Source organism: Schistocerca serialis, chromosome 4 (assembly GCF_023864345.2).
Source record: "Schistocerca serialis cubense isolate TAMUIC-IGC-003099 chromosome 4, iqSchSeri2.2, whole genome shotgun sequence".
In the NCBI taxonomy this organism is placed as follows: Eukaryota; Metazoa; Arthropoda; class Insecta; order Orthoptera; family Acrididae; genus Schistocerca; species Schistocerca serialis.
Window position 1 is genome coordinate 365422741 of NC_064641.1, and position 27042 is coordinate 365449782.

Genomic DNA, 27042 nt, shown 5'->3' on the forward strand with positions numbered 1-27042 from the left:
ACAAAATGAATAAGAAAGGAAAAAGCAACACTAAATGTGATGTAAGGAAAAAAATAACCACAGTACACACAAATGAAAGAAACATTATAAACATTTCTGATCTTTTCTTCAGCTAGGAATTAATTTTCATTCTTGAAGTTAAAAACTTTTCACTCATTAATTGTCTAGAACAGAAATAAATGTGTTACACACACGTTTGTTTGACAAACAAATAAATTCAATTGTGACAGATGAGTTATGTATTTTTTCAACAAGAAAAACACAAACACATTTTAAATCCACTTTTTTATCCTTTTAAGCATTAGCAACATGATTATCAGAGTAGCTGCACCATATAGCCACTTATAATAAAAAAAAAAATCTTTATTTATGACAGATTGTTTCAGCTTTATTGCCATTATCAAGTGCGTCTAGATTGATGCAATGTCCATATTATGTTGTTAGTGGACTGTCTTATAGTTATCATTTTTTTAATAATATGGTAAATGATGTTAAGACATTGAAAATAAAATGTTAATGATGCCGTGACAGTAATTTGACAATTCCAGTGTCGTAAGAGTGGAACTGTCAAATTACTGTCGCATTGTAGTTAACATTTTATTTTCAACTTATTCACATCACTTACCATTTCACTGAAACAGTGACAGTTATAAGATAGTCCACTAACAAAGTAATATGGACGTCACGTTAATCTAGATGTACTTGATAATGGTGGTAAAGCTGAAACAGTCTGTCATAAATAAAGTTTACTTATTTTACGCAGCTATTTGTTGCATCTACTCTAATAATCGTGTCAGTGTCAGACATACATTACGCTGCTGGTCCTAAAGAAGAAAAATTTTTAAGCATTACATTGTATGCTCAATCTGTATATTGAGCAAGCAATGAAGGAAACAAAAGAAAAATTCGGAGTAGGTATTAAAATTCATGGAGAAGAAGTAAAAACTTTGAGGTTCGCCGATGACATTGTAATTCTGTCAGAGACAGCAAAGGACTTGGAAGAGCAGTTGAACGGAATGGACAGTGTCTTGAAAGGAGGATATAAGATGAACATCAACAAAAGCAAAACGAGGATAATGGAATGTAGTCAAATTAAATCGGGTGATGCTGAGGGGATTAGATTAGGAAATGAGACACCTAAAGTAGTAAAGGAGTTTTGCTATTTAGGGAGTAAAATAACTGATGATGGTCGAAGTAGAGAGGATATAAAATGTAGACTGGCAATGGCAAGGAAATCGTTTCTGAAGAAGAGAAATTTGATAACATCGAGTATAGATGTAAGTGTCAGGAAGTCGTTTCTGAAAGTATTTGTATGGAGTGTAGCCGTGTATGGAAGTGAAACATGGACGATAACCAGTTTGGACAAGAAGAGAATAGAAGCTTTCGAAATGTGGTGCTACAGAAGAATGCTGAAGATAAGGTGGGTAGATCACGTAACTAATGAGGAGGTATTGAATAGGATTGGGGAGAAGAGAAGGGCATCAAGGGATCACAAATTTAGCATTGGAGGGCAGCGTGGAGGGTAAAAATCGTAGAGGGAGACCAAGAGATCAATACACTAAGCAGATTCAGAGGATGTAGGTTGCAGTAGGTACTGGGAGATGAAGAAGCTTGCACAGGATAGAGTAGCATGGAGAGCTGCATCAAACCAGTCTCAGGACTGAAGACCACAACAACAACAACATTGTCAGGGAAAGAGGTTCGCAGGAAACAAGAAACTCCTAGGATAAATAGTTGTAAATACTGAATCAGAATACATAAAGTGCAAATAAACGGCTGGAAGTTGCCTGCACTTTGTGCCTTTTTTGATCAACTGTTTAGAGCAATTTTTTGCTATTTTCCAACATGAATCTTCCTTTCTTTCACTGTTTCCTAATCCCAATGAAGAAAATGCTTAAGGACTACTGATAGACTGATAGTTCGAGATTCAAATTTTTATTTGCCATTTGTATTAACTAATCATTTCGCTTACAGTATTTTTTGAGTACTTAGTTTTCAATTATCCTGCACAGCAAAAACCCTGATATTTTCTTTCAAAAGTAGAAGAAGAAGGAGGAGGAGGAGGAGGAGGAGGAGGAGGAGGAGAAGAAGAAGAAGAAGAAGAGTCAGTTCTTCTTTTTTTTTTTGTCAGCATGGCCAACTTAATTTGTCAGATGTATGACTTCCTTTCGACAGTAACATGTAACATGGGAAATGTAGGAGTCTTGCACAGCTCCTAAATATGTAACAACTTTTCAGCAGTTTCCACCCGTATGAAAACCATTGTTTCCATAGTAAATGAAAAAAGGACATATGTAACTTTCATATGAGTGACAACTTAGCATACAACAATAAATTACAACATATACATACCTCGTAATGAAGCTAGAGGGTCTAACTGGAGGCTAGATAATGCCTGAGTAAGTGCGATGGGTGATGTCGCTTTGAATGAACGAGGAGCTGTGGGATCAGGTGAACCTGGCGAAGTTGGAGATGTAGGTTCACTGTCCCGCAGGCTACCGCTTACACTGTCCATTCTGTACAGGAAAATAAGTGACATATTTAAAAGATGCACTGCCCGTTGCATAATAAATTTCATTATGTCTAATATGTTTTTTTCTTTTATTATTATTGTTGAAGTCCTAGCCAAAATTATAGATAGCTGACAAAAGTAACTTTAATATAATAAGAGAAATTTTCATAAACAACAGAATTTCATAGGCTCTAATGTATCAGCTGCAATATGGCGTGTGTAACTTACAGCCAACAGTATAAACATCTCTGAATGGAGATCAATTTTGACGTCAGTTCGGAAATTGAACTCTGTTCGGAAATCTGCTCTACTGCCTAACACTAAATTTGGGTGCACTGGAAGAGCTTCATTATTGATCTAAATTAGCAATGAACATGCCTGGTAACATCACTGAAATCAGTTACTGGCATAATTATCACACTTTGACCACAGGTATTAATTGTACATCACAGATACACATCATATATTATCAACAGTGTCATGTTATAAAGCTGCAGGAAAGTAACATGGAAGATGTGCAATCTTCAAACTTCTCCCCAGCCTGAACCAAATATGGATTTGAGTAGGTAAAGAATTTAAAGATTTAGTTTACAATGAAAGAGCTAAGAATTACCCTGGTTGACAGATCGATTCATTGTTCAGTACATCAAGAAGCACTTGTGCTAAATTTGCAGGCATGCAGCATGTGAAAAATATTTGATGGTATGAACAGAAAAATTTCTGAAGTCACACTCATTATTCTACTGTCAACCGCAAATGTTTTTGATGGAATTGTACACTGAGCATGGGTACTATGTACATCTGCAAAGTACATTTTTTTTTAAGTCAAGGGCCATGCCTGGAATAATTTTTCAATTAAACTCACCATTCTTGAATTTATGAAGGAAAAAGGAGTGCAACAACGAAAATTATGGATTGCTGACCTCGCATTTTAAGTGGCTTTGACTGCACACCATCCACAGTAAGACATTGCAAGATGATGAAGAACTTCTTTCTGATCTGATTGGGATGCATTTAAAAATAAAATTGCATTATAGAAGGGATACTTTGACAAACACAGTCCACTTCCCTAAGCTCACTGCTGCTAAAGATGACAAGAGGTCTGAAGAACTCACTGTAGCCTTGAAAGAATTATGAAAACAGTTTCTTAAATGTTTTGAGGATGCTGTAAATCTTACTTCTGTTTTTGAAACTGTTTGCTGATTCAATTGAAAACACCCCTGTGCATGTGCAGATGTAACAGATTGATCTGCAAGGGAATTCACATTTTAATGACAAATTATTCTATGTTAAAACTGCCCACAATATCTGCATATCTTTCCTTGGGTAGAGCTTCCGTGTCACTATAATGAGGTTGTGAAAGTGCTACAATATTTTGATCATCATATTTGAGCGAAAAATCTTCATTCGGTTATGAAACTAATCAAGTCATGATTATATGGAAACTTGAGTACAGAAATCTGCGAAACTGTCTGTGTCTGTCCATATGCTGACAGTTTGTACTAGATAATAATCATGTCTTCAGTGTGCCAAAAGTAATTAAATAATACTGAATATTTGTTTTGTTTCTGATCTACGTTGTTGTGAAATCTGAAATATAAAACCAAGATGTATGCAATGAAACTGCACTGGCAGTTAAATGTGGCCCATTCGCTGTTTCCCTCTCTTTCCTCTCCTTTTGCTCAGAGAGTGCAGAGAGAGAGAGAGAGAGAGAGAGAGAGAGAGAGAGAGAGAGAGAGAGAGGGGGGGGGGGGGAGGGGGGGGGGGAGTTTTGTGCAGCAAAGCTGAGCGCTACGACACTCCTGCCAGGATGTGCCCAGAAGGTAAAATCTTGGTCGCCCCAGCCTTAAACTAGCCACATTAAGTATGAGTCATCTACAAGAACTGTTACGACATCAGTTATTATCTGCACTTATTATTTGCATAGCTAGTGATTTTCTTAACCTAACCTTACAAATCTATGAATATATTTTGAGATTTAGCAACGTAAAACTGATGTATTCAGATATGTATTTAACATTTTTTGTGTTTAACAATGACTAATTTATTATTTACTTCTTTTTAACTCATATTTTCACAAAACTAATGTATTGTTTTGTAATGTCACTAGGTTGTAAACTGACAAATACAGCTAATCTGAGAAATTTCACCAGCCAAAGAAAATCTTAAATTTACATTTTTGTAACCGTTTTCTAAGTTCAGCTTGACCAAAGGTCATTTTCTGTGTTGATCTAACGTCAATTGCTTTACACAATAAGTCATTTTGTTAAGTTATGAGTAGAAGATAAGGAACCGGGGTGGGGGGGGGGGGAGGGGGGGGGGTTAGAGAGAGAGAGAGAGAGAGAGAGAGAGAGAGAGAGAGAGAGAGAGAAGCAACCAACTAAAGCAATAAAAAGGAAGATTTGGATTTATTATTGTCAATCATGTGACCATTAAAGAGGGGACACAAGCTCAGATAACAAGTGTGGCAAAGGAAATCAGGCACCCATTTGTGGAAGAACTATCCTAGCATTTTATGGAAACAAAGGAGGAGTGCGAAGCAATCAAGGTATGCTTTAGATTCCCAGAAAGTTTAGAAAGTAGGAGAGATGTACTGGTAGGACTGAAGCTGTGCCAGGTTAGCTCAGACAGCAATTGCTTTGCTCACAAAAGCCAAGATCACTGTTTAGAGTTCTCAGTCAGCACACAGTTCTGTCTGTAACTTTAACATGCATTAACAACTTGCAGAAGTTAAACAAAATCTCCATTACACTTAACAGATTTGTCAGGAAAGACAAAATGTATGTGAAGAATGAGACAAATATGACTATTCAAAACTTCACTTGCAGTTTCTATTTGAATATAAATTTTTCTTTGCTTATATTTGTGTATTTTGATAACTAAACTTGCATTCAAATAGAATAAATTCATTAAAGACCTCATGAACACTTTCCTTGCCAATTAAATTAATCAACCACTAACTAAAATTCTTTGGATGATATGATTCAACACTGAAACAGCACCAGAAACATTTTCACACCACTGACTATATAAATTTCTATCATTCATACAGTGAGAGAATAAGAATTTTAAACAATCCCAAAGCAATATCGCAATTTGTAGCCACAATTTCCATTAAGTAGAAACATTATTTACTTTTAATAAATTTAAAAGAAACAGAGTTTATACAAGATCAGCCCTTTTAATAGTGAGAGCTAGAATCACTATAAATCAAAATTTCAAAAATTGCCAATAAATAAATAAACACAACACGATGACAAAAAGGAAACTTCTTTACCCAACATGCTTATGACTTGCAACAAGCAGCTCAAAGTCTGGGCCAAATGTCTGTAATGCATCAGCCAACAGTAGACTGTGAACACTGAGCGACATGCTGGTATCAAATGGACGCTTCGTGAATGATGCCCGCACTCCTGAGACCTGCAGCTCAGCTATGCTACGGCCTCTGGACTGGACCTATGGATGAGACAAGCAGAAATTATTTTTCAATGCATAGTGTACCAATGCATAAACAAATTTATCAAATTATAGCAAAAACCTACCAAAACATTGAATATAAATATTTTAGGCACATTTTAACAGAACAAATATTTTGACTCTTCAAGCTCTCATAGCTTAGGAAATTAGTGAAGAGTTTGAAGCAGACTGTAAATATCACAGCATTAGCACTCATACCATTTTGACAAATTATGCTACATCTGTCATCATCATGTACTTTTTGCTTATTGAACATCATAATTTATTAGGTAAAATCAAACAACAGAAAAACCAGGACAAAATGGCTCTGAGCACTATGGGACTTAACATCTATGGTCATCAGTCCCCTAGAACTTAGAACTAATTAAACCTAACTAACCTAAGGACAGCACACAACACCCAGCCATCACGAGGCAGAGAAAATCCCTGACCCCGCCGGGAATCGAACCCGGGAACCCGGGCGTGGGAAGCGAGAACGCTACCGCACGACCACGAGATGCGGGCAGGACAAAATAATGACAATATTATGACAAGGATAGATTGCTACTCACCAAATAGTGAAGATACTGAGTCGCACACAGGCACAACAAAAAGACAGCGAAACAAGTAAGTTTTCGGCTAAAAGGCCTTCTTCTGAATTGGACAAAACACACACACACACACACACACACACACACACACACACACATTCATGCAAACACATTTTACACACATACGACCACTGTCTCAGGCTGCCAAAGCCAGACAGAGGATGGGGAAAGGATGGGAGTAGGTGGGAGCAGGAAAGGAGAAAAATAAAAAGACTGTGGATAAGTGGGTGAACAAGAATGACTACCAAAGGTTGAGGCCAGGAGGATTAGGGGAATACAGGAGATATTGCAGGGAGGGTTCTCACCTGCGCAATTCAGAAAAACTGGTGGTGGTTGGGAGGATCCAGATGGCACAGGCTGTGAAGAAGTCATTGAAATGAATAATGTTGCATTGGGCAGTGTGCTCAACAACTGGGTGGTCCAGCTGTTTCTTGGGTGAAGTTTGTCAGCGGTCATTCATGTGGACAGACAACTTGTTGACTGATATGCCCATGTAGAATGCAGCACAATGGTTGTAACTTAGCTTGTAGATGATACAACTGGTGTCTCATGTAGCCCTGCCTTCAATAGGATAGGTGATGCTTGTGACAAGACTAGAGTAAGTGGCGATGGGAGGATGTATGGTAGAGTTCTTGCATCTAGGTCTATTACAGAGATATGAGCCATGAGGAAAGAGGTTGGGAGCAGGTATGTGGGATGGACTAGGTTATCATCTAGGTTCAGTGGGCGGCGGAATACTACTGTGGGAAGGATAATGGGTAGAACATTCTTCGTTTCAGAGCATGATGAGAGGTAACAGAAACCGCAGTAGAAAATGTGATTCAGTTGCTCCAGTCCTGGTTGGTATTGAACAATAAGGGAAATGTTCCTCTGTGGACAGATGGTGGGCCTTTGGGAGATGGTGGGTGACCGGAGAGACAAGGCACAGGAGGTCTGTTTCTGTTCCACATTGGGAGGGTAATGACAGTCTGTGAAGACCTCAGTGAGACACTTGGTGTATTTTGAGAGGCACTGCTTGTCACTACAGATGTGATAGCCGCAGAGGTCTGAGGATTTTGTGGTATGAAATGGATGTGAGCTGTTTGAAGTGGAAGTATTGCTACTTTCTTTCGTTCATCTTGCTTTACCACCTCCCTGTCTCCTCCTCCCCTCATCATTCATTAATTCAACCATCTGGCTGGAAACTTACTTGTTTAGCAGCCTTTCTGTTGTACCTGTCTGTGACTCAACAGCCCCAATACATGGTGAGCAGCAACCTATCTTTTCATACTACTATAATTTATTAGGTGATCTATAATTATAAATCTGAAAAGTTCAGCACTTTTAGAATTGTACAAAGTGTACAACTTTGCTTTAGCCGTTTGCCAGTTGGTGGTGACAACAGTAAGTAGCAGGCGAAAGAAATAAATCGCAGATATCAGGCACTTAGCTTGGACCTCGGTCAACATAACTTCATTCAAACATTAGTCAATTTGTGCCTGCATCATAAAGTTGTTCTTCATTGAAAATGTCAGTTTACGAGCCTAATTCTCATCATTTGCAGGAGGTGTTATTGTTTTGTTTCAATGTGAAGAAAACAGTGGCAGAGTCTCATCAAATGTTCTCAAGTACATACAGTAAGGGCACTATTAGTGAAATAACATGTCGTGAATGGTTTCAACGCTTCAAGAATGGTAGTTTTAATTTCACTTACTGCCACAGTGGTGGAAGAGAGAATGTTTTTGAAGATGCGGAATTGGAGACATTGCTGAGTGAAGACTTGCATCAAACTCAAGACGAAATGGCACAATTAATGGGAATGACACAGCAAACCATTTCAAAACATCTCAAGGCTATCGGCATGATTCAGAAAGAAGGAACTTGGGTCCCGTGTGAGCTGAAACCAAGAGACGTTGAACAGTATTTGTGTGTTTGTGAACAGTTGCTTCAGAGACAAAAACGGAGGGTATTTCTGCATTGCATTGTGACTGGGGACAAAAAATGGGTTTGTTACGATAAACCTAAATGCAAAAAGTCATGGGGATATTCTGGCCATGCTTCCATGTCGATGGCAAAACTGAATATTCACGGCTCCAAGATCATGCTCTGCATTTGGTGGGACCATCTCGGCGTCATGTACTATGAGGTGTTAAAACCAAGTGAAACAATCACAGGTGCTCGTTATCAAACACAATTAATGCATTTGAGCAGAGCATTAAAAGACAAACAGACGCAATACAGCGAGAGGCATGATAAAGTGATTTTGCAGCACGACAACGCATGACCCCACGTTGCAAAAGAGGTCAAGACGTACTTGGAAATGTTAAAATGGGAAGTCGTACCCTACCCACCATATTCTCCAGACATCGATCCCTCTGACTATCACATGTTTAGATCAATGGTGCATGGCCTGGCTGACCAATACTTCCGATCTCATGAAGAAGTCACAAATTGGATCGATTTGTGGATTGCTTCAAAAGATGAACAATTTTTTCGACGTGGGATTCGAACACTGCCCGAAAGATGGGAGTAAGTAGTGGCCAGCGATAGAAAATATTCTGAATGATACATGTGCAACCATTTTGTTTCATTAAAGCCTCAAATGTTGGTGAAAAAATGGGGGAAGCAAAGTTGTACATCTTGTACACTGACTTCATTATTACTTCTAAACAGACAATTTCTGTCCATTATAATTATACGGGCTGTTATGCCGTGGTCGGTTGATGAATTCTGTGTCGATTCCCAACGTTTCATCTCCGACTGTGGGAGACATCTTTAAGGGGGTCCGTAGCTCCATGGAAGGTCCAACACACCCACTGCAGTCAGTAGCGAGCCAGTGGGAGTGTTGGACCTTCCATCAAGCTTTGGACCCCCTTGAAGATGTCTCCCGCAGTCGGAGATGAAACGTTGGGAATCGACACCGAATTCAGCAACCGACCACGGCATAACAGCCCAGATAATTATAATGGACATGATATTTCCGGCAGTGAAAGTCTACATTTTAGTATCAGACAATTTCTGCTTCTTGGTGGGTAACATCAACCACGACTTGAGATGTATGTAATGAACCAATAAAATTATTCTTGCATCCAATTCCTTAAAGACAAATCCAAAGCTTTCTTTCTTTCTTTCATCCTGTTCTTCCATCTCCCTGTCTCCTCCACTCCTTATCACACATTAATCCATACATCTCCAATACAGTTATTAGTTGTAATGAGGCATTTACAACAAGACCGCTTTCACTGTTTCTGTCTACATTAATTTTTTTCTAGCACCACACAGCAATCGGACAGTCTACATATTACAGTGAAACCTTGTATTAATGAACCCACTTTTAGTGAATATTTCTATTGGTCCTGGAAATTCTGTTTTAATGAACACCACTTTTAAGTGATAAATATTGAACAGTATACAACCCAGATATGATGAAATTTCTATCACATTCAAGAGTTCACACCTATTTCTTTTATTTTTGAATTAGTTCGGCTAAAGAGCTGATAGAGGGAATGTCAGTAATTTACAATCAATTCCTATTGACAATACATAGGTCATAGCTTCTCGTTTTCAGTTCCGCACAAGTTCCAATTCTCGCAATTTTAAACTGCTAGGTGATTTAAAAATATAAAAACACTACTGTGCACTTAAGGCATTATTAGCACTGGATGACTGCTGAAATTTGTATAAAGTTTCTTAACATTTGACAAGTTAAGATGGATGCAGCAAGAAGAAAGCTCATTCTTATCATTGATAGATGCCCTGTACATTCGCGTGGAATGATATTTTGTTATTTCATGCTAACTGTACTGCAGCCGCTAGGCCTGGGCGTAACCCATTCTGTAACAGCTAAATACTGAGTGGCTGTTGTGCACAGATCAAAGAAAAGGATGTAATGTGAATTAACGTTTTACAAATAATGCATATGTTTGTTGCCACCTCAAATACTGTAACCGAACAGCGTGTTGAACTGATTTACAAACTTCCAGAAATAAAGGATAATATTTAAGGTGGCTTCCTTTTTATGTAATCACATATATCTGTCATTAGTTGAATAAAGAAACTCCTGAATACAAAAAAATTCTTCTTTGTGCCAGACGCTGCCTTCAAATTCAGACAGCAGTTGCTGATTTTACATGTGACATATAAATGCTTGTTGAGTTAGTGAAAAATGTGTGGCACATATGTATAAATTTTATGATTTGCTAGAGTCAAATCATATGCATTTCTGATTCAAGAGTACAATCTCTATGGCGTCAAACCTCCACATTATGATTATGGGTTACTTTGTTGGCAAATTGGACCCAAATCCACATTTAAGGAAAAAGCATTCTGATCCCCAGGGATTCGTTAAAAAGGGATTTTAAACAAATTACTTGTATGCTAACTAACAATTTAATTAGAAATAGTTCCCTAGCAGCATGTACCACATATTTATATATGCTAACAGCAGTGGTCTACTTGTCTGGGCTTTGCAGGATACAAGATTACCGAGGCTAACCACAGTATCAATAAGTCATCCTAACAAAAAGGCAAAAGTTAAAGTACGACCCAGGACACATGTATGCTTCAGAATCATTCCAAATGTCTCAACAGAATTGTTATCAGGGGGTCATGTGCATTGACAAAATATCTTCATTCATGATGGAAGATCTCTGCATCATTCATATGTGAAGGTGGCAGACATCCCTGGTGACCCATTTCATTCTGCACAAACACTTCCCACATGAGTACATCATAATTAGCTTGCAATGTCTCCAAATCATGATAGGTATTTAATATCTCACATTCTTTGCCACATTCATAATGAATAAGATATGATACCCACGTAGTTAAACATTATTGAAGTCCATGTTTCGTTGTGATTAGTTAGCAGAAGTACTCATTAGGGACGGTGTCTTTAGTATCTTTTAATGAGTGGGTTGTTCTTGATAATACAGCTGCTCACACTTTGCTAAGCATCTGTGAAGAATGAGTGTCTACTACAGTGTGGGTAATTTTATTAGCTGTACGGTTTAAACAAAGACAAGTTACATAATGACAAACATACTGTCATGGAAAATCCAACAAAACATGTGCAGACTACATTTGTCTTCACGGTGATAATCTGGAATCTGGTTCAGGATAAGTTTTTCATATGGCAATCATGTTTATGTCATCTGTTTCTTAAAACACTTAGCCAAATAAGAAGTACTTCCAACTAATTAATGTTACTTTATCTGACAGCAAACCTATCATTGTTCAGCAGCCAATGCTTCTGTCTTCCTTACGTAGAAAAGAAAATGTAGTAGCCTTCATTATGGCAATTGTGAGCAAGGTGGTGAGACAGTTCACATAATGAATTCTCATTTGGTAGAACTTAGATATGAGGTATGTGTTTAGTCTCTATTACTGCTCTGAATTGAACATAATCTTATTCCGAATTTGACATTTGTAAGCAATATTTTTGAAACATATTATAAAGAAGGCAATATTCACGAAAATGAAGTAATTCCCTCTTACATACTGGACTTACTTTTACTAAAATATGATATTCACTTTTTGTATAAAAATATACCTCAATTGAAAGGTGTTCCACAGTAAATTGTAACATCAGCAGACGGGACACTTCTCGCTGAGTTTTCTCTGATAAAAGGTCACTAGAGCCCCCAACTTCCGCCTCTCGTAGTATCTCTCCTTTCATATCACTTGTTGGTGTCATTTGAGATCTACAAGTATAAAAAATGATTAGCACACAGTACTCATATAGTTGTCTGGGGAACACAAGAAATTATCAATTTAGATGGCACAATTAACAAATAAAAAAGCAAATTTTCTGATGAAGCAATAGACAGAAAAAATATATAAAGAATGAGATTCATTGTATTAATAACCTATTTTCACAAAAACACTTAAAAGGAGGATTCCTGAAATACTCACCTATGAAAATGAGCCACCAACCAAACTAAATAGGATCCAGAAACTACCTTCACAAAAGTAAATTATGCACAACCGTACATAGGATTGCATACTTGCTTATTGCTATCAGTTGAAACGCAAAAGAAATTAATGAGGAAAGTATTTTGTTGTATGCCTCACCTGAAAGGGGAAGGTAGTAAACCACCTCCAGCAACTGTAGACATGACTGTCTTTATTGCCTGGACTTTGTTCTCATTCATATGTACTACAAGTCGAGGCAATGTTGCAGATAATGCCAAATTTGGAAAATTCGGATCAACTGTAAACACTCGTCGTCTTTCCAGCATAATAGCTATGTTAAATCGGTCTAAAAGATGTAGAGTGGAAGTGCCCTTAAGATGTGCATATTTCCAGTTATCACGGACTCTTCCTACAAGAATCTGAAGATCACCAAGTTCCATGCGATACCTGTAACAGAATGTGAAAGGATTTTAACTAATGCTAAAACTTATTGATGAATAAGGAATTATTTTCATCCATTACACTGAAAACAGATTAAAACACACACACACACACACACACACACACACACACACACACACACACACAAACTACTTGTGCCATTCATCTTCCTCCTCCTCCTCTTCTTCTTCTTCTTCTTCTTCTTCAGCATCACATCAGGTGCCTCAGCACCTGTCTCAGTAATATAATTTGATCTTTGTGTTACAAATCTAATTTATTATTAGTGCAAATTCTCAATCAATTTGAAGAAAAATTGTGTCAACACTATTCTTGGAAATTTTCTGTCCCTGAATAGAACTGTCTAAATACCAAGAACTGACTCACTTGATACTTTCCTCAGACTCAGCCAAAATCCCTCTTTAATAGCATGATGTCTGGTAACTGAAGGATGTTAATCAAATACAATGTATCATATTAAATTTTCATTGGCTCGGTAAGTTCACAGGTTGTGGTGACATTGCACCAAAGGCTATATTTAACTTCCATAGGCTTCAGACTTTTGTAAGTTTTTATACTTTCGGTACATGAAGTTCACAACTCAAACATCAATCCCCCAAAGCAGTTCAATGTAACTCTCAAAAATTCTTGAGAAAATCGACCTTTGAGTTCTCCAACGGACTTTAATTTGCAAAAGGTCAGACAGTTTTCAATGGACAGGGTGTGTCTATCAGTAGTGCCCAGGGTTGGTTATCACTGAATCACTGGTTTGAGGAGTCTAGTTTTGGTCATTATTTTATTATTTCACTCAATTTGAATACCTACATACCTAAATACAAAATTTATAAATATACACTGATCAGCCAGAACATTATGATCACCTACCTTATAGCTGCCATGTCCACCTTTGGCATGGATAACAGTGGTGATACGTCATGGCAAGGAAACAATTGGGCCTTGGTAGGTTACTGGAGGAAATTGGCACCACACTTGCACACACAAGTCACCAAGTTCCCAAAAATTCAAGCGGAGGGTGGGGGTAGGTGGGGCGACGTGCGATACGCACTGACACCACGTTCAATCACATGCCAGACGTGTTGCATTGGGTTCAGGTCTGGCAAGTTGGTGGGCTAGCACATCAATTGGAACTCACCACTGTGTTCCTTGAACCACTCCTTCACACTCCTGGCCTTGTGACATGGCACATTACCTTGTTGAGAAATGCCACTGCCATCAGAAAACATGATCATCATGAAAGGGTGTACATGGTCTGCAACTAGTGTACAATGCTTCTTGTATGTCATAGTACCCTGCACAAACTCTACTGGACCGATGGATGCCCACATGAATGTTCCCCAGAGCATAATGGAGTTGTCACCAGCTTGTTTCCGTCTCACAGTATTGATGTCAAGGAGCTGTTCCCCTGGAAGACGATGGATTCGCACCCTCTCACTGGGCTGGTGAAGAAGGTATTGGGATTCATCAGACCATGAAACACTTGTCACTGTGCCAAAGTCCAGTGCTGATGGGCACATGCCCATTTCAGTAATAGTTGCTGATGTCATGTTGACAGGCACAAGCATTGGTCATTGGCTGTGGAGGCGGTCCATCATTAGGAATGTTTGGTGCACTGTGTGTTAAGACACATCTGTACTCTTCCCAACATTAAAGTCTGAAATTAGTTCCGCCACAGTTCGCTGCCTTTCCTGTTTTACCAGTCTGTCCAGCCTATGACATCTGAAATCTGTAATGAGGGGTGGCTGCCCAACCCCACAACGTCTGGATGTGATTGCACATCGGTTTTGCCATGTGTTGAAGACACTCACTGCAGCACTCCTTTAACACAAACAAGTCGTGCAGTTTCTGAAATGCTCAAGCTGATCCTCTGGGCCATCACAGTCTGTCATCAGTCAAATTCAGATAGATTGTGTGCCTTCCCCATTCTACACACAGACAGTACACTCACTGATACTACATGCACCATGTGTGTCTCCAGCAGTTATTGCCTGAACAGATTTATATCAATAGTAGGTCAGTAGTCATAATGTTCTGGCTGATCAGTGTATCCTAATTATATGTAATCATCATTTTTATAAAAAATGCATGTATTCTTGTTTCTAATTACATACTGCACTCAAAAATCCAAGTTTCATTATAAATATAAAACACACACACACACACACACACACACACACACACACACACACACACACACACACACACACACATGGCCACTGTCTCCATGCGCTGGGACCACGTGTTTGCGAGTTGGGCTTTTGTGTGTGTGTGTGTGTGTGTGTGTGTGTGTGTGTATTATGCCAGTCTGTGACTTAACTCCTCCTCTGTATGGAGAGTAGCAATCTCTCTCTTCCATAACGTGAATATCTGGCTTACGACCAGCAAGTACACTTTGAGGAAAAATCTGTGTACTCCATGCTATTAATAATATATGGTACGTATGTATTCAGGGACCTACTGTCTCAGAAATAAACTAAAAATACTTCGAATGAGCTGGTTCTGTTCTAGGTTTTCAGGAGGTTTCCCTTGTTGTATGGAAAATGCCACAACTGGTAATACCCACTTATATATTCACAATTGAGAATCCTGTCTACCCCACTTCTCATTCCCAAGAGCTGTGATGAATTGAGCTCCACAATTGGGCTGGATCATAAACAGCCCATCCTGCTTTTGGATATGAAATGAAAATAAAAGAACAGGAAAAAAGATGAAAAAATGGTATATTATTGTATGAGATGAGTTTATTCCACAGTTCATTACACTCTACCAGATTACCAAAAAAGACACGTCCGTGGCCCCTTAACAAAGTGCATACAACACCACAGTCAAGCTGATAAGGATAGCTATTTCATTTCAGCACGGAATTACTTTTCTTCTTCCTTTCCATGTGTGAGTTTCCCCTATTCTGTAACACTAATGCTACAATTCTGGTACTGTATCCCTTACTGTAATTAGTCCTCAATGGAATAAAAAAACTGTTAGACAGTGCCATCAGTGCAATCTACATTGTACAACTTAATAAGTACTGATGCCACAAAGTTATTAAGTGATCAGTCTTGTCTTTGGAACTGCTTCATTCAACTGCACACATTCTCTAAAGGATTTTAACTGGGTGTCAATGTGGGCAGACTAGCTCATTGTGTCTGCTCATAAAGTAAAGCCATAATCTGCTTACAAATATAATCATTCACTCATAGCAATTTTATACAACACCTAGTTAATATTTTACTGTCACACAGATTTACGTGCTCCCTGATACAAAGATGTTGCTGGAGATATCATGCCCACCCCCACTGAGTGAAAGAAATACGAGTACTTCATGGGGCGGGGGAATGTAACTATATCCTTCCCCAACAAGAGAACATTCCCTATTCTTTAGTGTGAAGTTAGACACACAGTATCAGTTTAATTAGACTCCTCACAGTCTTTACCTATAGAGTGCTCCAGCTTTTGTAATAAATGAAGTCAACTCTTCTTTGAAAACTGTGTCTCATGTGCCAGTTTCCTTCAGAACAGAGAGTGTATGTTTCAAGATCTTAAGGATGGTTGGCCTTTGAAGAAGTGCACTAAGTGGACAATACAGGGTTATTTGTAAGTACTTGCAGGGTTTCATATGACTGCACAAAAACCATATACCAGTGGACACAGCATCAATCAATATGTTTTGTGATGTAGTTGCAGAACACACTACTAGGGGACCTGTGCATCAGAACTTACCCTATAACAGAGCAACATGTGTGTTTTGTGTCAATGAATTCACTAAATGTGAGTGTGTTGTATCGGTTTAGTGATAATTTTATACCTGATATCAGGTGAAATCTCCGACAGACAAAACAATTCATGAGTGGCATGACACATTCAGTGAGACTGGCTGTATATACGGTGTTAAGAAAACAACTCCACTGGGATCATAAGCAGAGGAGGTGGAGTGTGTACACAAATCATTTATCAGGAAACTGTAGTAATCTATGATACATACATGCAGAAAACTGTAGATACAACAGTCAACTGTCTGGCACACTCTACGCAAACATCTGAATGTAATGCCATATTGACTCCATTTATTAAATGTGCTGACTGCTCGGGACAATGAGCTTTGTTTTGACGTTACAATGACTTGCAGCATCTATAGTAGGAAGACAGTTTTTCACAGAAGTTGGTTTTCAATAACACAGCCATGTTTCACGAGTATGGACAGGTGCATTATTGTACTGTTTATTTTGGAGCAGAACATCCACACGAGATTGTGGAGTACATTTGTGATTCACCTAGAGTTAAAAGTCCTTTGTGCCATGTCCTCTTCAAAAGTTTATGCACCACTTTTCTTTATGGTCGAAACTGTGACTAGTTTTCTGTACCCGGTCATACTGCAGCAGTAGCTTGCATCACAAGTACAGCGAGACAGTGCATACTTCATTTTGGAATGAGACAGTGCTCGATCACACTTTTTCAGCCATTCACAATTACTTCAATGCTGGACTGTCTCAGAACTGGAGGGGGCGTACTTCTCAGGATGACTCTCATCTTCTTCAGTGGTCCCCATGCACACGTTTTAACTCCATGTGATTCCATGTTATGGGGTTATGTTAAATATTGTATGTTACTGCTTCCACAGCCACTTAATTTGGGAGAGTTGCAAGGAAGGATAATTAATGCAGTCATAGACATTATCAATGATATATAGGGCAAAATCTATCGTATTGACATTTCCCAGTGTCACAAGCAGTGTCCATATTGTGCTAATGTAATGTTAGTTAAAACTTGGAGAGATGTTCTACAGACTGATTTGTGCGTATTTTTTCATGTCTAAATCAAACTATGTAAAGACTAGCAGATTTCATGCAGTTGTCTCCTGAAACAACAGAGGTACATATGAATACACTGACCTGTACAGCAGGTAATATGGAGAAAAGAAAGGCATACAGACTAATAAAGGGATTTAAGGAATCCACAAACAACCTAACCTGGATGGCAAAATATGAAATTAAATCCCACTCCTCCTAAATGCTTGTCCAGATACCTAACCACTGCAACACCTCACTTGGTAATTACATAAGAGACCCTATTGTGATGATGCAACTACAATCTGATTAAAACTACTTGGATAGTTGACACATCACGTGTTGTAACTGGTTCCTCCAATTAGAGTGCTCAGTATCATGTCCGAACCATTCGCTGCTGCCAACCTGCAACAAGAATCAACTCACTTCCCAATTCCTTGTCTGGCTTTCTTTCTTGACGTATTTGGATCCTGAATCATGGGTCCGGTCCTTTTCGTATTTCATCACACATGACAACCATGTCAAAACCAACACACACACACACACACACACACACACACACACACACACACACAACGCTAACAAAATACACAGGCTTCATAAACAACACTAACCAAACACTACCGAATCCTTCTGCACAAGACACGATTCGGCATCATTTATACAGTTATTATAATCATAGAGATTGGCTTACACCAGATAAGCTTCCCATGACATTGCATGTAGCTGAAGTTTTGAAGGCTGTCAATTAATTTTTGTGACTGGGTCAACAGAGTCATAACTCAACAGCCTTTTGAAGTGTAATAGTGAAGTGTAGTGGTTAGAGTATAAAACTGACATGTAAAAGGTTGATGGTTCAAATCTCACCAAATGTAATGTTTTTTTTTTATTTTCTAAATCTAATCAAAAGACTTCAATTATCATTTCTATTCAATTAACTGTTTTAAAAGTATTTTTTTTTATTTCTAAATCATCATATTGACTTTTTTATTTGCTCTTATTTTTCTTCCTATCGTTTGTTTTTCGTTCAGAATCTGTTTGTGCCAGATATAACCCGCAACCAAGTGCCAACCAGGACTTCTCATCGATTGGTAATGCAGCATCACATGTAGCCCAGGTGAGAATAGTTTCAGGTAACTAATGAGAGTGAGAAATTACATTTTGCTTTTACCACTAAAACTGAAATTTTGTTGTGGAAGATGGCTAGGCAAACAAACATATTATGAAATTTTTCTTTGTTTAGTTTACTCTTAGAGGTTAGTCTTAAACGCCATGAACAAAGCAAATATGATTTTAGTTCTGCTACAGATTGTAGAGCACCATTTTTTTCAGATACACTGCACATCATGAGGTTGTGGTTACGACAGGACATCTGTTTAAATTCATGGCTACAACATCCATTGTTGCCACAGTTCAGTCGTTGGTCACCTAAAACCAGCCACTGAGAGTATCTCCCGTTTCCGTCGTACCTCACAGTGGCCACTTCCAACTTTGCTCCACATTACACATTAACAGCATCTGTAAAGTGGCCCACTGTGTTTGCGTGTAACCTATAACAGAGCGGTAGCCGCCAGCAGATGTGGCAACATTGTAGCAGCAAGTGACAGACTGAATTATCAAGTAATTTTAATCGGACCACACTAAAGCAGCTTATTTGATGTCAAGGGTGGCTTTGACATGTCCATAGACTGAGCTACATTCATGTAAAGACTCACCGATATCAAAGTCAATGTGATTCCTGCTGCAGTAAGCAGCTTATACTAGTGTATAATGAAAAGGATACTTGCTACTCACCATATAGGAGACGTTTAGTCGCAGATAGGAACAACAAAAAAAACTGTTGGAAAGTGAACTCTTGGCCAATGAGGTCTTTGTTGAAAATAGCCGACATACACATATACACACTCATGCAAATGCAACTCATACACACATGACTGCAGTCTCTGGCAGCCAAGGCCACACTATGGGCAGCAGCGCATGATGGGAAAGCCAATAGGGTGAGGATGAGGAGGGGGCTAGGGTGGGGAGGGAAGTGGGAGGGAGAGCAGGTTAGGGGTGGGGGATTGTAGTGCTTCTAGTGGGAGAGAGCACGGACGAGATGGAGAGAGGGTGGGACAGCTAGATGCAGTCAAGTGGCTAGATGGCTAGATGGTGGGGAGGAGGGGGGGGGGAGGGGGGGGGGGGGAGGGGGAGTAGTAATGGAAAAGGAGAGTAGTGAAAATACTGAATGTGTTGATGGAATAGAAGGCTGTGCAGTACTGGAATGGAAACAGGGAAGGGGGCTAGATAGATAAGGACAATGACTAACAGAGGTTGAGGCCAGGAGGGTTACAGGAACATAGGATATACCACAGGGAGAGTTCCCACTCACGCAATTAAGAAAAGATGGTGTTGGTTGGGAGGATCCATATGGTACAGGCTGTGAAGTAGTCACTGAAATGAGGAATGTCATGTTGGATGGTGTGCTCAGCAACACAGTTGTCCAGCTGTTTCTTGGTCACAGCTGGTCGGTGGCAATTCATGCGGACAGATGGCTTGTTGGTTGTCATGCCCACGTACAATGCAGCACAGAGTTTGCAGCTTAGCTTGCAGATCACATGACTGGTTCCACAGGTAGTCCTGGCTTCAATGGTATAGGTGATGCTTGTGACTAGACTGGAATAAGTAGGTGGTGGTGGTGGTCGTGGGTGGTGTTGGTGGTGGTGGTGGTGGGAGGATGCGTGGGACAGGTTTTGCATCTAGGTCAATTACAGGGATACGAGCCATGGTGCAAGGGGGTAGGAGCAGGGGTTGTGTAGAGATGGACGAGGATATTGTGTAGGTTCGGTGGGTGGTGGAATACCACTGCGGAATGGATGGGAAGGATAGCAGGTAGGAAATTTCTCATTTCAGAGCACGACGAGAGTTGGTAGAAAGCCTGACAGAGAATGTAATTCAGTTGCTCCAGTCCTGGTTGATACTCCATCACAAGGGAATGTTCCTCTGTGGCTGGATGGTGAGACTTTGTGAGGTGGTGGGTGACTGGAAAGATAAGGCACAGAAGATCTGTTTTTGTACAAGGTTGGGAGGATAATTACAGTCTGTAAAGGCCTCAGTCAGACACTTGGTATATTTCAAGAGGGAGAGCTCGTCACTACAGATGCGACAGCCGCAGGTGGTTAGGCTGCAGCTTAGCTTGTAGATCACATGACTTGTTTCACAGCTAGCCCTGCCTTTTCTATTTTCAACAAAGGCCTCATTGGCCGAAAGCTCGCTTTCTTACAGTCTTATTGTTGTGCCTATATGAAACTGAGCATTTCTGCTATGTGGTGAGTAGCTATGATCCTTTTCATAATACTGTTACATTCCATTCTGGATTCTCCATTGCTTATTTTATATTAGCATACGTGACTTTCTAAACAAGAAAACTGATTTAATGAGTAATGCTCTCAGAACCCAGAAAAATAATTATGGCTGTTGATCATGATCAAGTAATAGGCACCATTAAATTATTAACACGGCACATGTCAATTCAAAATTGCCATGCCTCCAAACACTACATCCTAGTGTTAAGGGTTGAAAGATTTAGGTTGAGTTTTCAGTAGAGGTGCCTCAAAATTTTTATTAACTATGATGATATTCATTGCACAGTTCATATTGGAGACAATATTTTGAGTTATTAGGGCAAAATTCAAGTGCCAACCTCACAGCTTCATTGCCTGCAAAAGGCAAGGTTCTGAGTCTAATTTCCAGTAAAGCACACGGTTTTAACCCTATTAGATTACCCTTCAACTGTCACCCTTGGTGAGTGAAACTGGACATCAAGACAACAGCAGATTTCTTTAATTAGCTCCTTCGTTCTGGCCCTCGGCTGTAGTACATCAGGGACAGCTTGGTGGTACTGTCCAGTTGCCTCTTGTGCGAAACAATAGACATCAAGCATTGCTGACAGCACAAGGAGTGGAGTGAAGCGTGGCGCCACTCAAATGCCACTGTCACTGGCGTCTCTGGCTGTAACCAAGATGACGGCGTGGCAATGTGGCTGATGATTCCTTGGGGGGTGGCCGTGACCTCCCTCCACTGAGCAGATGGCTCTCTGTCCAGTGGCGGCTGCTTTCATGACTTAGGACACACTGCCCTGTACTGTGGTCAAGCACTACACCCCAAACTGCATTCCAGGATGTTGCTCTGGGTGTCACAGGTATGTGGTGTAGGCTGTGATGCTGAGACTAGAATATTTTAGTACACGAATGGCTGAGTGCTCATATGCTCCTGACTATATTTGTTTAGAGCTTAAGGGATGTACTCTAAACACTTCTGTGGTGGCAAGTGAGGAAATGCTTCCATTCTTCCCGAAGTGTATTGCAGCATTGGCTGTTGCTATACCACATTTAGCTGGCTCTGCTTCGCAATGCCTGTTGGCCATGTTTTGCTTCACAACACATAACACTCTTTCCTGCCTGTGGTTGGCTCTGCTGGAACTCACTTCTGTTCTGGCTTGATACACTACATTGCCCTCCTTTTTATCAAGACTTGGTTCCTGGAGTCATCTAAACTAGATTATCCTTTACACTAGAGTTCCTGCTGACTGGCCCTAATGGTCCTGTTTCGCCTCCTTAAGAGTTATTCTAACAACTGGTTTCCTTAACCCTATCACTTAATCTTACACATTTCTACTGTGCTGCTTGCCATGCTACTTAACTCAAACACCATGGAACTTATTCCATTACTAGGTTTCTCGCACAATAACTTTTAACTCTTTATTCCAAACTTTCACGCTAAAATGAATCAATTATCCTTAATACTGCCCCCTTGTGCATTCATCTTCATTCTGCTGCTTTTACGCTCAGGGTATCCAATCCACTGGAATCTGAATGACAGCCTGATCCCAACTTCATTTTCTATGTACCAAAAAAAAGACTGCACTCAGCAGAACAAGTGTCGCAGCAGTGGTTGGTACGACAATAATCATGGTTCTCTCTTTCCAGTACTGATTTTCCAGATATAAATTTACATGCTGCAATAAGGTTTCCAGGGAGACTTGTCCCTCCTGATGGTTCAGAAACATGTTTATATACTGCATTAATTCTGACCTTAGAGTTTGATTTAAGTTGGTTAGATCTGCACCAGGTTGCACTTCCACGGGTTCCCCTGACCAATACAAACAAGGCTAAAATCTCAGTGGACAGATGGAAAATAGGTCCATTATCCCTCACACTGTTCCATTTAATAATAAACCACTCCTGTTTAATTCTAGCCTCTTTGCTGATTTAAGCTTCCCCTGTGCAAAAAAACTAGCCACTACTACCACCTTGTCAAAGGTAGAGTACAACCAAAGCACCTGACCCGCTGAAAACACAATTCTGGCTTGACACTTCTTTATTGCATTCTCTTACCTCCTTTTGTCTCATTAGCAATTTCACTGTGCAGGAATCCTGCCCCTCTCTTATTACCATATTCAGACTGTATTTCCCCTTGGTAGCATTTTCGTAACTTTGCTTCCATCATTTCTACATATCTTCCCATGTCTTTTGCAATTAACAACAGTCGCTGAATTTTTACTCTCACACATTTCTTCAATATCCCCCATATTACAGCATACACATGAACTATGTAGCAGTCTTAACATGCTTGTTTCCCTGTTATTGGTTCAGAAATGGAGATGTAAACTTTTGCACCATCAGTTCTCATCAATACTACAGTTACATTGAAATAAAAAGGTAACTTTTGTGCTAGAGTTCTAAAAACAACCCCAACTCTGGCAGCAGTTCCCTTCTGTACTTTCTTTAGACCATCTAAATATTGCTCTGGTGACAGCAAGTTTACCCCCAGCTGACCTCTCACAGCCTGCTTCTGTAGTACTGTTACTTTCCCTTGTGTTTCTCAACACCATCTTCTAAGGACTGGAACCCTTTACTCGTAACTACTTGCCTTTCTAAGACTTCTACTTCTGACTAACGGCCCCTTCTCCATCTCTAGCATACCACATTACTTCTCCAGTCACTTGTAGTAGTAGTCTTGTGTTATTCAATACGTCCTTCCCTAAACTTGTAATCTGCATAATGTGCCAATCACTCATGGGTTTGTTCCCTTTTGCACACTACTTAACCTCTTCTACAGTGTCGTTCACCCTTCTAATGTCTTCCTCATAAGCATTGCCAAATATTGTTTTCATAAGCTGACCTCCAGCACTGATCAAACCCCTCTTCCTTCACGTATGGGGAGTAACCCACAGTACCTGGGTCATCTCACTCCTTACTTTCTCGTATGCTCCATGTACTCTCTCATATACTCCAGCACTTCCTTTGATCACTACATCTTCCTGCTTGGTGAACAGCACTCCCCCTTCCAGGTACAGATTCCTTAACACTTCCACCCCAACGAAGACCAGTGGTCCTGCTATGAACCGTGTCATCTCGTCTTTTTGCACCTCATCTATGTGCAGGAATACCTATTAATCCTCCTCAATTTCAATGCTGCTCTGCAGCTGCTTATACTAATTACACTAAATCTATACCTAACAAAAAATATATATTAAATGGCTATCTCCTCTGTCTTAATCCAGATGGGTTCCTCATAACCGTTTCATTCACAGCCTATTGTTCACCTTCTGATATCTTTCTTCTCACTCTCCCTTTCTTGTTCACATCTCCTATACCTAGAATAACTTCCACACGCCCTTGGAAAGGTTTCAACTCCCCTATATGCACGATTGTTTTTCTCGCTGTCAATTTAATCTTGACATTCACTGGCAACATAGTCTGTACCTCTTGGTATGACCCCTGATACTCTGCAGAAAACTTCTTTGTCTTTCCCTTTGGTTTATATGAAGTTGATAGCATCGCCCCACTAAACAACCTTACACTGTGGCATTCTTGCATTATGGGCCACTGCTTCTTCCTGTGTCTTCAGTGCTTGCGTATTTGCCCTCTGTACTCTATTTCAAATTTCCCTTATCACACTGGCAAATTCCTTAACAAACTCTCCAGTCTTCCCTTCCTTTGTTTTCAATATGTCGAACGGTGGAGGAGTTTTATGACCATATACTACTTCATATGTCAATAATCCTGGATTCATAATCCTGTATTCATATGCTGTTTTGAGTTGTAGGCAGAGAAGACATACTTTAAATAAATTTTGCAGGTGGTGTGATGAACTAGCATCATCCCGATTGTCCTTTGCATTCTTTCCCTTCTTCCATTGGGTTGTGGATGGAGAATACACATCCTTAACTTCTTCACATTCACTAACTTACACAATTCCTTGAGTAGATTTGACATGAAGTTCATTTCCTGGTCTTTTAATACTGTTTCAGGCACTCCAAACTTCAGTATCCAATTATTCAAAAGTGCTCATGCCACTGTTGCTGCCTAGTGGTTTGGCATTGCGACCATTTGTACATATCTTAAAATGATCTATAACTGTGAGTATGTACTTATTCCCTGCAGGTGTTTTATTGAATGGATCTAAAACATCAAACCCCAGAAATTTGAATGGTGCTAATGCTTCATGTAACCTCTATAACTCTCGTTCGACACAATCCGCTCTCCGTGTGCACTGTATGCAATTCCACACATACTGGTTTACGTCCGTCTGCCTATACCTCCACCAATACCTTTCTGCTACTCTTCAGCTGGTAGATCTGCACACTATTCCTTAGCTTCGCTGGTACCACAAACCACAGTCCCAACTTTGTTTCTCTGCATAACAGCTCATCCTGAACACAAAACTGTGACTGTTTAAAATACTGCTTACATTCGTCATTCGCTCTCTGTGCAGTTTGCCATTTCTTATGCTCATTACCCTCATTACCCACAATATGCAGTACTACTACTTTTCTCCTTAAGCCATCAACATTTCTGTGCTTCTCCTCAGGTTTATGTATAACTTTGAAATCAACATTACTTAGTTTTACAGGCCATCGCATCAACATGCTAGAAGGATCCTTTAACCCTAACAACCAATTTACAGCTGCATGATCTGTTATTAATCTAAACTTCTCACTGTACAGATAACGTATTAAATATGTGATTCCATAAATAAGGCTTACCATCTCTTTCTCTATTGTGGAATAATTTCTTTCTGCAGAATTTAGTTGTCTTGATGCTTAAGCTACTGGATGTTCTACACCTTCTACCTCTTGTCACAAAACACAGCCCAGAGCAAGATTTGATGCATCACATGATAAAACAATTTCTCTATTAAAATCCAGAAATAGCAATACTGGGCTCGATGCTAAAACTTCTTTTAGCTCTTCAAAAGCATGGTGGCACTCTTCTGACCACATAAATTTATTACCTTTTTCTTAACAACTGCGTCAATGGTCTAGCAATACCCAGCAATCCAAACCAGCAGCAATAGTTCGTGACTCCTAAGAACAATTTCAACTTGTTTACAGATTCTGGTACAGGAAATTCATGTACAGCTCTAATCTTGGGTCTGTCTTAACTCCATCTTTACTTACGATATGACCTACGTATGTTACATCTTCTATCACAAAATTACACTTTTCTGTGCTCAATGTTAACTTTGTTGCTTTCAACCTTAGAATTCCTTCCCTTGGATCACTGCATATCGCTTCCATAGACAATTATGTAACCGTGGTACACTAAGCACTACCATGGTTTTAAGCCTCTGAGGACTCCGTCCAACAACCTTTGAAGTGTTTCAGGCGTTTTGTCTCAATACTATAGTGCAACCTCTATCTCGTGATAACCACTCTTCAAAATCTTCACTGAAATATATTTGCGTTGTCCTAAATGGTCCATGTTTCTGTCATGTTTGGCAAAGGTTAGATGTCTGTTATGGTTTCCGCATTTAGATGTTTGTAATCACAACAAAACCTATCCTATATTTTCGTGTTGCATCCTTTTTTGAACGCAACTATTCCTGCCCCCTATGCACTGTTACTTTCTTCAATTATTACATCTTTCAGCTGCTGATCGATAAATTCCTCAAAATTGGCTGTAAGTATCTAGGTATTCTATATGGTCTGCGGAACACTCATGATTCATTTCTTGTTGGTATGCAATGCTGTGTAATATGCGTAGATGGTAATAGCCCTTTTGGAAAAAGTAAATCCTTAAATTCCAATAGTAATTTTTCCGTCCATTCCCTATTGCTTCCTTCCAGGTGCATCACTTTTCCTTGTAAGGAAGTTTCAATGGCGTCTGGTAATTGTCTGTGGCTGACATCCCTCGTGTCCCATTCTTCTACCAGAATATCCATATTAGCAATTAACAACCTCTTTGTTAATCCTATGTCCTCTGCATTAAAATTATTTATAAAAACAAATCCCATCTTTTCACCCTTTATTTCTTGTATTCTTAGAATACCTCTATTAACTAAGCAACCC

The 27042-nt window shown here is 39.5% G+C and overlaps 1 protein-coding gene across 1 annotated transcript in view; it reads right to left on the bottom strand.

Annotated features, from left to right (window-relative positions):
* The window catches only part of LOC126474166 (intermembrane lipid transfer protein VPS13D), a 525388-nt gene that overhangs the window by 425341 nt on the left and 73005 nt on the right, over positions 1-27042 (bottom strand). Inside the window, exons 12-15 of the mRNA XM_050101624.1 lie at positions 12631-12918; positions 12110-12260; positions 5790-5968; positions 2353-2516 (exon numbers count right to left, since the gene is read on the bottom strand). Of these exons, the coding sequence (XP_049957581.1) occupies positions 2353-2516; positions 5790-5968; positions 12110-12260; positions 12631-12918 (782 nt within the window). The remainder of the gene's footprint in view (positions 1-2352; positions 2517-5789; positions 5969-12109; positions 12261-12630; positions 12919-27042) is intronic.